The 13,614-nt window shown below is 44.1% G+C and overlaps 1 protein-coding gene across 3 annotated transcripts in view; it reads left to right on the plus strand.

Moving 5' to 3' along the window:
- The window catches only part of celsr2 (cadherin, EGF LAG seven-pass G-type receptor 2), a 58,924-nt gene that overhangs the window by 29,136 nt on the left and 16,174 nt on the right, over positions 1-13,614 (plus strand). For all 3 annotated transcript variants that reach the window (XM_035631140.2, XM_035631141.2, XM_035631142.2), the window contains exons 4-9: positions 4,892-5,007; positions 5,133-5,221; positions 9,906-10,063; positions 10,469-10,632; positions 10,905-11,030; positions 13,325-13,494. In XM_035631140.2, coding sequence (XP_035487033.1) covers positions 4,892-5,007; positions 5,133-5,221; positions 9,906-10,063; positions 10,469-10,632; positions 10,905-11,030; positions 13,325-13,494 — 823 coding nt within the window. The remainder of the gene's footprint in view (positions 1-4,891; positions 5,008-5,132; positions 5,222-9,905; positions 10,064-10,468; positions 10,633-10,904; positions 11,031-13,324; positions 13,495-13,614) is intronic.

Here is a 13,614-nt window from a genome sequence, read left to right on the forward strand (position 1 = left end):
CGCCTCCCTGCAACCAGCTACAGCTCACCTGCATCACTCGCCCTGCTGCTTCAGTAATCTGTGATTCACTCCCCGTCCACCCCCACATCCTACCTCTGCATGCACACTCTGTCGACTGAAGTGCACTCCCCCTCCTCACATTTATGTAAGCATAATGGTGTTTAATAGCAATAATGGGATCATTGAACAACAGCCATTTTCTGTAGAGCCACTTTGGGACCAGGTTATAGCATCTGTGCTAAAAATACAGGAGCACTGCCACAATATGGTGAGTGTTCGAGCTGTGTGCACTGCAATGAATTGCAGCCTGTGCAGAAAGAAATTGCATAACAAGAGGATCTTAATCCTTCAACCACGAGCATACAGTGAATATGTCTGCAGTGTCAGTTTTAGATAAGTTATGTAGTTATTATTTAGATTGTTTAGTTTTTTATTTTGAGTTGTTTTCATAGTCTCTGTAACGCTGTAGTGAATGTCGTCCCTGTATTATTAGAGAAAGTGTTTGGGTTTTTTTTGGTACACTGCAGATGTTCTACATTCAAATCAATTTCACTAAATAGCCCAATATCACAAATTAATGTCAGAGGCCCTGTTATGACCTGGGCGATCTGATCACCAGTGGACAGCTCTGAGTTTGTCTGTTCACACCTGACATTACAATGTCTACTGTCCATATGAGTGACCATTATGATCGGATCTCATTTTCCTGCTCTATATGCAAATAAACATAAACATAAATTCTGTTCGCCTTGTCTGTGGCCCTTCAGTGTGGCCCAAGACACATTTGAGTTCACACTGCTAAAAGACTGTAGCCATGTGCGTCCTAGATCACATCCGAATAATGAGCTGACGGATCGGACCTCAAATGCATTGTCAATGGGTGCGTTCACATGTGTCCTTAGAGCTGTCTGCTTGTGATTGGATTGGGTGTGAGACAGATGTTATATAATTCCAGGTCGGAACGGGGCCAGAGGGCTTTACAACCTGTGTGGCAACAACATAACCCTTTATACTGAGGCCCTTCATTCAGAAGGGGGTCAAACTTTAGCAGCATAGCATTTATTTTTTAAAGGAATAGTTCAAGATGTTAAACATTTTTATTGGTTGCTTTCTTATAGAGAGTTACATGAGATTATATGTCACTCTACGGTTGGCTTAGCTTAGCACGAAGAAAACAACTCCCCGTAACACTTTGAATTCATGTTCATCAATTACCATAAATGTGACAGGACTGAATATTGACTTCTTTATATCATGTAAAACCCATGAAAAAAACAACAACACAAGAACACTCAGAAGAAATCTCATACCAGACTATTTTCAGACCAGAAAAATGTATATGAGAAATGCAAAAAGCGATGTCATTGCTAACTCTGGCACTTTCTTTGATAGCTGGAGGTGTGATCTCGACTCGTGTGAGTTTTGAGCCCATCGTCTCTTTTTTACACAACACACACACAAAAAAAGCTTTGGTCTGTCCTTCCGGGTTTTTTTCACCTTATGACAGTAGCTGCAACCATAATCACCATTCTAGTTTTACCTTGCCAAAGTTACTGTGGTATTAATAAAAGCTTCCTTTTCACCATGTCAAATATTGTTGTATAGGAGCTCAACTTAATTTGACCATATATGTAATTTTTTTCTTCACGTGTCGGAAACGGTCAGGTGCTGCAGCTTCAGGTTGAAATTGAAGCTTAAGCTTTAAATCTGTGTGGTTGATCATTTGGATATGGTGTGTGTGTGTGTGCGTGTGTGTGTGTGTGTGTGTGTGTGTGTGTGTGTGTGTGTGTGTGTGTGTGTGTGTGTGTGTGTGTGTGTGTGTGTGTGTGTGTGTGTGTGTGTGTCGTGGGTGGGGGTGGGGTAGCTTTACAAATCAGCAGATGAACTGTGAATACTGAACTCGAGGTAAAGACACTGGTAGCTCCAATCTGCATGAATCCTCCATGAGATGAAACATATTCAGTGATAAATGCCGTTCGTTGTGTTTGATATCTGTCACAACAAGTGACAACAAGTATCACCTCTCGAAGGGTATCACAGGGAATGTGTCCTGCCATTTTGCTTTACTTATTGTTGTTCCTGTCACCTTAGACATGCTTGGCAGGGTTGATGCTCACAATGGCTGCCAGTGGAAATAATATCCCCCTTGTGAGCTTTGTGGATTCTTCTTAAAGCCAGGTTCAGATGACAGGTCTTTTTTGATGGAGAACCGCTCAAACCAGTTTAGGAAGCGGCCCATGTAGCACTGGCAGGTCAGAGAAGCTGTGAAGTAGCTGTGTGTAAAAGGTGCTGATACCGAGAGCTCGAGGCAGGTGAGGTCAACAAGTGTCTCTGTTACCTGAGCCCGCACCGATCGGGTTTCCCAAAGAAAGAGCTTCTGTTATGAGGAACGGCTCAGGATGTGGATTTTGTTCACGCAGACCGACGACTAATTTTAGGTATTTTTTTATATCTCTTTTATTGGCTCTGGAACTCTTCAATTAAAGCTGAGATTTCACCAAAAAAAAAAAGCACAGCGTGTGATGGGGTCACAGCAGTAGCTCGGTTTGAACAAAGGACGATGGTGTTTCTCAAACCGATGATATTTCTGTTGGGCTCTTTCACATCTTGATATCTCTAATACTGGCCAGCATTTTCTAACGCAAACAATTGTCATCAAGGAGTCGTAGACAGATTTATTTGGCCCAGATCAGTCTGGACCAAAATGAATCATCAGATTCACCAGCTACAAAAGTGTTTTAAATAACTATATCAATGATGCTTCTCCTCCTTGTCCAGCACTCCGTGTAAAGTATATCATCAGAATTGGTGATTGAAGATGTTTGTATCTTTATTTCACACTTACAGGTTGTAAAATCAATAAGGGCCTCTTTTTTCTGTCTCATCCCACTGCACATGTCTTATGCATTGCAGCATGTTAGCATAGCGTGACAAGGCTCCCTACATAAGGGGCAGACTGGTTGTTATTTTTACTGATGGGTGCCTAATGCGACGCGCAGTGATGCCAGTTGAGTCAGTGTTTAGTTCCGGCTGATTACTCTCATAGTGTAGAGGGCTCGGGGGGCAACGAGGAGCAGCCTTTTAAATCGATACGTCAAAGACTAGAAGCCCACTGAAGAGAAATAGCCTCTGGATCATAATCCCAGGCGACACTGTGTTATTCTTTCACTGGATGCATAGTAGCTGTCAGACTGCTCTGTCTGTGCTCCGTCTCTTCAGCGACAGTCTTATCAGCGGCAGCATCGGCATCCTCTTTCCTCAGAGGTCGCGATTATCGTTTTCCCTCAGTAAGCAGGTCAGCGGTGTCGTGCCCCCTAGCTGCTCTCCAGCTAGAGAATACTGCACAAACAGCGTTGTATACAGTAAACCCCTCAAACCCCGAAGACAGGAAAAAAAAGAGAGCGGGGGGGGGGTTGGGGGTTTCTCGTGCTGTCTGAGAGGATGTATAGATAATTGGATGTCTGAATGACATCCTTCCGCTGAAAAAGACTGCTCTGATGGTGGCTGCAGCTCCCATTAGGGCTGAGGCATAGAGGAAAGTCACACTGACTCGGTGGCTTTTTCTGTGTTTCAGAGCCTGCTTGAGTTTGACCTTTCTCAACAGAGCTAATCACTCCTTTGAGGAAAAAATTAAGCTGCGTGTTAACCGAGTAAGTGACCAGAAAGTACAGATGGCGTGGAGCCTTGCACACCTCTCAGTTGCCAGATGTGCACAGGAGACTCGTTGTTGGCTCCAATGGATAATGAATAAATCCAATTGATGATGCTGTATACTTTACTTTTTTTTTTATTGTAACACATTTCCACATATCCCAGTGACCCATTTTCACCAGATGAGATTTACGACTACAAGCCACAGCTGACAGGTAAAGCGTGATATTTTTAAGCCGTCAGCTCCACCACACGCTTTGATCCCTGTAAGACACTGTCACCAGTCTGGTCCCAGGCAGAGTGTGAACTCTGTGTGTGCAGATATATTGAAATGTGCTTTAGAATGCGAGGATCTTGCAACACTGCACCCTGGTTTTTTTTTCTTTTACCATCAAGATGCAAACACGTACCTCAATCTGAGGCTGTCGTTAAACCAATGGCAGCTCTCTGTGTTTTCTCCACCATAAAGAAATCTATTTGTAAGTGGTTGTCATTACGCTGAACTATCTTTTCCTCTACGCTTCTTCCTTACTTGCAGTAATGGGAACTCCCCCCTCCCGGCTGCCTTAACATTGCCCTAGTTTTCTGCCTCTGTGTTGTAGTGTGTCGGCTGTGAGATATCTATTCATGGCACGCAGATACTGGATTCCTTCGCTGTGTTTGTGCTGCAAATATTTTTAATCTAACTTGGACCGCATGCTCACGATTTAACCTTCAGTCGTCTTTGCAAAAACGAATCAGCATCTGTAAATCTGAAAACGTTTTTAAATAGGCCGAACCCGACAACTGCCCTCTTTCTTTTCTCTGCCCTTGTGTCTGTGAACAGGTGCACGCATGGATGACAGCATGTGCTTTTACAGGACATGTATATGTGACATGTCCATTTGTTCATACTCATCATATATAAAACAGACTTAAACTGTTACAGATTTATACTTTTGATTTTTTTAAAGCCTCAATTATTTCCTAAGACATCTGGGCAATAAATGATATTCAAACAAGTGTAAATAATGCATTTGTTGGAGCCTGGGATAAATACACATTTGGTGTCCTAATGAATTAAGTACGGTGGCCATGTTTATGGTGTATGGTGAATACATGTAGCAGAGAAATAAACTATATCAGGCTCAATTAATTCATTTTACATATATAATGAATATAGATCAAATATATGCATTAGCAATAGAGCTAAGAAAGTGAACAAAAATGTAAATAAAGTACATTTTATTTTCATTTCCAGGTTTGCCACCAAAGAGCCCAACGGTTTGTTGATCTACAACGGCCGCTTCAACGAGAAACACGACTTCATCGCCATGGAGATCATCAACGAGCAGATACAGCTCACCTTCTCTGCAGGTAGAGGTTATTGGCTTATTAATTCTTTATCGTTAGGATTTACTACGAAGGGTTGTTGTTTTTTTGTCAGCTTCATGGCGTTTCCGAGGGCCGTGCTGTCGTTCACCTGTTTGATTATTTCCCAGGTGAAACCAAGACTACAGTCTCCCCGTACATCCTCGGAGGCGTCAGCGACGGCCTGTGGCACGTGGTGGAGGTTCACTACTACAACAAGGTATGACTGAAAATGAACTGACAGAAAAAGAAACTATTCCCGCAAACAGATTCAATTAGTATATTTTCCCAGTTTTTACTTGTTGTACTATTTCATTAGACAGAGATGTGCCCTCACTGTATCAGGATTAAGTTTCAACATTCCCTTCTTTTAATTATGATCCAGTAGCTGATCAGCTTTTAGTTAAATGTCTCTCTGCTGCTGCTCTCCTCTCCCGGTGTGGCAGCACAACACCAGACATAGTTATGAGTTCTAAGATATTCAGAGTGAAATCAGGTGAGCAGGTCACAGACTGTAGTTGTCGGGTAGAGAAGTCGGCAGTGATGACTGGCAGCTGAGTCTGTGGCGGAGTCAGTGTTACTGAGTGTAAACCAGAGAGCAGACAGTGTCAGTTTGTTGTTCTGCCTCTTAAGTGCTGCTGCTCTGTCAGAATAAAGAAGCGCTGCTGACAGGCTGATGATCTGGAAGAGAGCCAACAATCCGACTAGACACAGAGGGAAACACACAGACGGGGGGTGTTGAACGAATGAATGAAAGAATAAAAGCCAGAGAAGGGGAAGCAAATCATTTTCCAGACATGCTCCGATCTAAAACTAAATGTGCTCTGACTAATACTTTTCTCTATTAGAACATCACAACAACTCAAACAGCGGAGGAATGTATGGAGCTGTTTTCTCAGTACTTTCCCACTCATGACCAAAGCGCAGCATGTGACATTTCAGTCCATTGAGGAAGTTACTTTGCATCATAAAGATGTTGCCAGGCAACACCCCCGCTGCACAGATTGTCTCCTCAGTCTGTGATAACATGGCCATGTCAGATTTGAGCCAGCAGAAGTGATGAAGGGAGAGAATCTTGTCAACTATTGGGATAAAAACTTGATGCTTCTTTGCCAACAGGAACATTTAATTCCCATTAATCACAAAAGCTGTGATGCTTTGACAGTGTCAGATTCACTGACCTGGAAATGTTACGTCTGCAATTCGGGTGCCTGCACGGATATCGTGATTCTGTTAATGTGAAGTTGGCATGTACAGTAGAGGTGGGACACAAATTTAAAAATGGTGTTCAGATTCAGGTTGGGTTTGATCACGTCTGCCAAACAATTACTTTTGTTTTTGTGTAAAAAAAACATTTACTGTTATTCTTTATAAAACTCGTGCAAACACATGTGTAATTAGGGTGAAGAAGGCAAGCTGTGACCATGGTAACAACAACAGTTTGTGTTACCCATGGCAGGGTTACACAAACACAATACATGTAGATGTTTGCATCGGCAATATCATATTTTGTTTTAGCTACTTGTGAGCAGCGGAAAACAAGTTGTGAACACAACACTGTAATAATGTCACTTACTAAGTCGATGTGGGGTGGATGTTATTCATCTGCATTTCAGGCTTGTTCATCCTCAATGAATAAACTTCCCTCTTCAGCTGCTCAATGCTCCAGTAACGGAGTCTTTCTGCTGATGGTGCTGAGCAGGTGAAGGACGGAGAGAGAACAGCTGCCTGCTGTGGCCAATTGAACCAGAACTGTAGAGGTTCAGGTCACACAGCTGGACCATGAGCTGAAACGTGCATGTGATGATTCTCTATACGTTCATCATTATGAGAAAGCTTTTTCACACCGTCACATTGTTGTTATATAAAACATTAGGTGTTTTGTATTGTATTTTATGTTGAATACACATCATACTTTTAGAACTTAACATCCCAAATGTGTCCCACTGTTCACGCTGAACTAATCCTCCCTGTTCTCCTCATGTTCCACATCCTGTGAGTCACTGAGGTAGAAACATGGCTCCTCCCACTGGAGGCATCCCACGGTGGCCCACTCTGACCCGTCCCTGTCCACGGGGGGGGGGGGGGGCAGGATGAGGTGGGGAGGGGGCATTTTTTAGATTGAAATGTGGCTTTCAGGATGGCGGGGGACTGTGGAGAATGGCAATGACCGCTGCCTTTGTGCATGGCTGTGCTTCCTTTGGGACCACGGGGCAGTGAATGATGCGGCCCCGGGGAAAGTGCCCCTCTCCTTCTGTTCTCCGGCGAGGACAGAAAAGTGGAGCAGGAGAGGAGCGAAAGGAGGGTAAAGAAATGCCCAGAGAAGTATTGACTCGGGCTTTGTACGGGGACGCTGCGCTTCAGGGCCGACCCCTCTTGTTGCTATGGTTTTTCCAGTCAATCTTAGAAGCCATATTTGTGTTGCTTTGCGCCATGCTCCTCCTGCACAACCCCTGTCCCCCTCCGTGACAAGGAACTCATATTCCCATAATTCCCCGTGGCAGCGGGCGAGAGCAGTGTTTAATGTGGTCCTGAGCAAATATGTGCGTTCCAATCAGCATGACAGGACGGGGCTTTGTGTGGCCGAAAGACGTCCTGACAGACAGTCATTATTGGAGAGTCAACAGCCGTGACTGATGACAGCAGAGGTCAGTGAAAGGAGCATCCAATCTGGAGCGCTGCCTGTTTCAGAGCTTTCACAGCGAAAGGGAAAACCGTGGAAAAGAGCATGTCAGATGATTTCACCTTTGGCAATTCACACGCCGTGTTTGCTTGTTTCATCATCAACAAATTTGTAACAAATTGGCCGTGAGGGGCATCGACTGAAAAGTAAAAGCCACCTCCAGTCTCTGTTTTCGTCTACTTAACATTTCAGCGTTGAACAGCGACGAGTTTCACAGTCAAGAGTATTTGCTGTGACTTCCTGTGGGAACTGTGCTCAATAACAGGGCCCGTTGTATTCGAGGGTGAACATTTTCAAATATCTGTGCACAGCTTCAGACTGTCGTTTCCGTTTAACTCTTCTGAAGAAGAAGAGAAACATTTCCAAGAAGTGCTAACAAAAGTTTATCATCTTAGACGGGCTTTTAAGTATATCAGTCTTGAGCTGTTTTCAGACATGGACTCTTGAGAATGCATGGACCCAATTTTGTGGCGTTCGAAGAACAGGAGAGCAGCAGGAGATCGCCGTGTCAAGACGCGTTCACAACCACAGGAACATTTCAAGAACCTTCAGGCGAGGGGTGGCGTCTGTGTAGAGCAGAGATTTTTCCTGCTGTATTCTCACATGGGCTCACTCAGGCGTTTTCCGGGAATTTCACTCTGGGGCTGGCGGAAGAGTTCTGGAAAATGTCTCTGGAGCAACATTTGCAGACAGATTATTCCACCAGATGATTTAGGGTTAATACTGTTCTCATCAGTGACACTCAGAGCACCATGGTCACCCGTCACCAAGTGAAAGCAGTGGTGTTACTAACTGCAGCCTCTCGGTGACAGAAACGGAGGCCTAGGGACAAGGTTATATTTGTCATTTCTATATTGGTTGACGAATTGTGTTTTGATTTAATTAACTAACTATGACGGCGCTGCTAAAGATGTTGCCCCAGCCAGTGAAACCTGCAGCATGTCTGTGGCTGGGTGTCTTTTCTGCAGGCTTTCTAAATGAAGGGATCAGACAGCAAAGACAAAGGCAGTTATAACTGCAGAGCAATCAGGAAATGATAATTCCTGAAGCTTATGATGCCAGTGGTCTGGGGATTTATTTTGGGGTGATCTCATGGAGAACTGCATGGCAAAATAATGAAGACGGAGAGCTCATGTGTGTTTACAGTCCATCAGCCATGAGCCAGTTCTTAATTTCATCTCTGCGCATGAGACGAGGTAATTCCTGCCGAACCCTGCGCGACCAGCTGACGGCTCACCAGCCCGTCCTCGCCTGCCGGCGGCCCTGTTGGTCGGTGTGTGTGTGAGGGTGGTCACTCCTCGACTCTCAGCTCGCGACACCGGCTTGAACCTAGGCTGAGGGTTAACACCAGCCCTACGTGACCTCAGACAAACTGGCCGGTTTGAAAAGAGGTTGTGACCTTTTATTGACAGGATCATCATTCTCTCCCCCGCAGACCCCTCCTCCTTTTGTTGCTCCCGCTATTGATTTCCCAGACAATGAAGAAGATCCTTTGTCGACAGGGATGATGTCCTGCAGAGAGCAGGCCCTTCTCCACTGTGTGTGTGTGTGTGTGTGTGTGTGTGTGTGTGTGTGTGTGTGTGTGTGTGTGTGTGCGTGTGCGTGTGTGTGTGTGTGTGCCTGCCGCTGCCTTAAGCTGTAGCTGTTTTGATTAAAATGCTATATAACAGTGAACTGGAGCTGAAGGCGGTTGAATTGAGTGTGATGCAAAAAATTATTTCTTTGGTGGTTGTTTTGCAGTTTGAAATAACCACTGATTACTCCTGTTTATTAATACGTGGCTGCGGCTGAGACTCCAGGAATTGTCTGTCCTTGAGTAAATGCAGCAGAGTGGCGAGATATTTTCACAGGAGCCAGTCACAGTGCTGTTTATAAATACCCAGTGACAAAAATACTTAAGCCTTTTAAAAATAGAAGCATGGCAATGCAGTTTCTGATATTTTTCTGACAAATCTTTCAGGAACTTTTGAATGAATGTGACGCAGTGAGGCAGAAAGCAGAATGACTTTCTTTTATCTGTCTGTCTAAATGGAGCTATTATTGTCTCTGCTGTGCCGCACTGAACGGCACAAATCCAGATCTACGATATTAGTTTTTATTATTGTAGTGTTGACTCAAGGAGTTATGTATTCTCAATCCTCATTGTTTTGACCAAAGTCTCCCCAGAAACCGCCCCAGAATGTATATTGATATTCATGAGTTTGTCTCTCTCCCTCCACAGCCGATCTTGAACCAGGCGGGCCTGCCGCAGGGCCCCTCGGACCAGAAGGTCGTCATAGTGACGGTGGACAACTGTGATACCTCTGTGGCCTTGAGGTTCGGTCACATGATCGGAAACTACACCTGCTCTGCCCAAGGCAGCCAATCGGGATCGAAAAAGTGAGTACATCAGCAGAGGAATGAGGTGTTTCCTTAAGAAACTGAAGGCCAATCCCGTTTGAACCAAGAATTCCATGAACTTTCATTCCTCGCTTAAGAGATGCCATCCCTACTTCCATGTTGACTTCAGCAATTCAAGTGATTAGTTAAATGAAAGAGTAATCTTGTTTTGAAATGTAGTTCCATATCTCCAGGGTGTTAGCAGAGCTTTGCTTTTTTCCTTTCTTGGGATGTTTATTTTTTCTGTTTTCATCTCTAGGGAGAAGAATAACACCGCAAAACCATATCTGTGATTAATTTTTCATGCGTTTCCCCCCCTCCCTGCATCAGCGGAGGTTGATGTGTTTTGGTTGAGGTGCGACTGAACTCTGGGTGTGTAAATGTTCACGCGCTCTGTGTTGTCAGATCTTTGGACCTGACCGGCCCCCTGCTCCTCGGAGGGGTCCCTAAACTTCCGGAAGATTTTCCTGTTCGCAATCGGCAGTTTGTCGGCTGCATGAGGAACCTGCGAATTGACAACCAGCACATAGACATGGCCAGCTTCATCGCTAACAACGGCACTCTGCCAGGTACGCAGTGTTTTGACCCGCTCAGTTTTTTCTCAAGGGAATAATCCAAGCGTTATTTGTTAAACCAGTGACTATTTTGCAGTCAACATTTTCTTATTGTTTGAATAACACTGACTATAACGAGCACAGCGGGGAAGTCGAGTCAGTGGGAAATGATCATTGTAGCTGCTCTGAATAGTTTATTACCCGCTGACTCTCTGCCGCTTTGATGAAATAATGAGGTTGGATAGATCAGACAGAGAGATCAGCCTCTTTTGTTTTCCTGCTCCTAGGATGCTCTGCCAAAAGACATTTCTGCAACAACAACCCGTGTCTGAATGGAGGAACCTGTGTGAACCTGTGGGGCTCCTTCAGCTGTGACTGCCCACTTGGATTTGGAGGACGAAACTGCGAAAGAGGTGAACAAGTCGAGTAGAAAATGACCGGTCATCAGGTGCGCTCATGTGAAATGGGAGCTGACGTGATTCTGTCTGCAGTTTTGACCCGAGACTCTCCCTCGTCTCTGTGCCCTGGGACTGACGTCAAAATAAGCGGCGTGGAAACCGTAGCGGAAACTGTCAAATGCAGAAACCGGAGCATTTGCATTTGAAAATAACAGGTGGAAAATCCACTGTCTGTTGCTGGTGTTTGTCAAATCAGTGATAACAGCTTTCTGCGAACAGATGTCTGAGTTTCAGACGAGCGAAGTCAGACAAAAAGGGGAGATCCCACTCCGGTAGTGTGTAGAGTTTTCTGCTTTAGGTTCAATTTCCTCTGGTTTAGGTGATGTTGAATCCCGTTAAGAGTAATTGCTTTCTGACTCTTAAAGACATACAGTACGGAGCTCGTGTTTCTGTCCTCATGTTCTCCAGTATCTGTTTTTGTTCCACCTGATCCGCCGCAGCTGTTTTCAGTGCTGATTTATGGTTTTCAGCAATTTGAGAGGAGACAGAGGAAGGGAAATGAGCCATTTGAACGAGTACTGCACCAAAAAGAAACCTCCGTTGTTTTTAGCTTGAAGTAGACAGAGCGAAAAAGATTTATGGAAGTGAGTGTTTTCTCATGCAGATCGAGTATAAAATGGAGGATTAGAAGTGGCTGTGCAGGGGAATGGAGACGGATATTCAAATAAGAACAGGTGTGTTTCACTGAGCGTATGAATCAGAGGGAAAGGTGGAGATAGTGTAGAAGTGGGACAGCGGAGCATAATGCAGTGCGATCACATTACTGATCTCTGAAGGAGATTTAATGAGCTTTGATAACTTGAATATATTATAACCAACAATAGTCTGGAGAAATCAACGTCACCATCAGAGGAGCCTGTTTGTAATGCAGATGTTTATGTATGTGAGAATGACTGAATGTAAAACGTGGCTCATCTGGCCTGACTGTCACACGTCTGCAGGAGGTTACCAAGTGAAAATAATAACAATAATAATAATATAATTCTTAATAGAACGACGTGTAAGAATTTTTTTTTTCTTATGTGTCAATGGTTATTTAGTCACAAACAACCTGGACATAATTAGTACACGTGTTCAAATATTCAAGAAAAAAAGTATCCAAAACCAAAAATATCAAATGAAATAAAGTAAAACAAGCTATGAATAACATAGAACATAAAGTAGGTGCTTTGCATAAAACGGAAGCATGACACAGGATAAAAGCACACACTTATTTCCATACTGGCTCCAAATTTTCAAACATTCTAAATTAAAACGCTCTTGATGCATCTCACTCTGCATCTCGCAGCCGCGGTGCATCAGGTTTGTTTGCCATCGCAAATCAATAGTTTCAATCTGGGTGTTTTCCTTCCCTTTGTACAGAGACAGACTAATGAGAGGGAAGCTGTCGCCCATCAGGCAGAGTGTCCTTTTGTGTCAACGTGCTGCTGGTGTGTGAAAGAGCAAGAAAGCTTCTGTTGGACACGAGCGCACAAACACGCACCACGACCTCCTCCTGATTCTTGAACTCCACGAGTAAAACTACATTCGAAAGGATGTGACGTGGAAATTTCACGGTTGCACTAACATTTTTAGAGTTACTTAACATGTCCAACACGTCTAAAATCATGTCATGATCATTTTTTCAACAACGTCCAATCAACTAGTTAAAAAGTCTTAATATTACATTTGCTCTGTCCCTCCTTCAATCAATGAATGTGCAATTTTATTTCTGTTTAAAATGTCTATTGGACGAGTTTTACTGAAGAGTTCATTGTCGTTGCACTTGATATAGTTTCCACATCAAACTAGTCACAACTTTTTATCACATTCAAATCGTAAGACAGATTCAAGGTGAACTCAGAGAAACAGCCTTTTAGTGTCAAACGCTGCAGCTACATCATTCTGCACAGTGAAGCTCAAACATCACAGTCAGTGAACATGGAGAAAAACATCTTTTTGACTGGAGGTCGACTTTAATCATATGCATGATCAGTGTCCTTGTATCTTCATGCCCTCTATTACCAATACTTTAAAGCTTCTTCTTTTTTTGAAGATGCTGTTTAATGCAGACGTTTGATTTGTCAAGCCCGTGGAAACTTTTGATTTGAGTTCAGGGATTATTAGAGTGTCTTGAGAGTGATCAGACAACATACAGAACTTTCTGTCCCATGTCAACTACTGTGAAACACTGTTCTGCATTACCTCGGCCTCTGTACACCCCCTTACTCTCTCCTCGTGTTTTATCTGCTTGCTCCATCACCTCGCAGTAATGGCCAGCCCGCAGCGTTTCCTGGGTGACAGCCTGCTGCAGTGGAACAACCTGGCGGCGGTGGCGGCCTCCGTCCCCTGGCATGTGGAGCTCATGTTCCGCACACGTCAGGCCAGCGCCACACTGCTGCACATCTCGTCTGGCCTGCAGCACAACCTCACGCTACAGGTGAGGCCAACATGCAGTTAGACACACTCAACAAAAAAAAAGAAAAACCTTTTCCAGCTGCACTCTGTTCTCTTCCTGCTTGAAGCCACGTTGCATCACACATTATTTCGCTGCGTGGAC

Source organism: Scophthalmus maximus, chromosome 6 (genome assembly GCF_022379125.1).
Source record: "Scophthalmus maximus strain ysfricsl-2021 chromosome 6, ASM2237912v1, whole genome shotgun sequence".
Taxonomy (NCBI): domain Eukaryota; kingdom Metazoa; phylum Chordata; class Actinopteri; order Pleuronectiformes; family Scophthalmidae; genus Scophthalmus; species Scophthalmus maximus.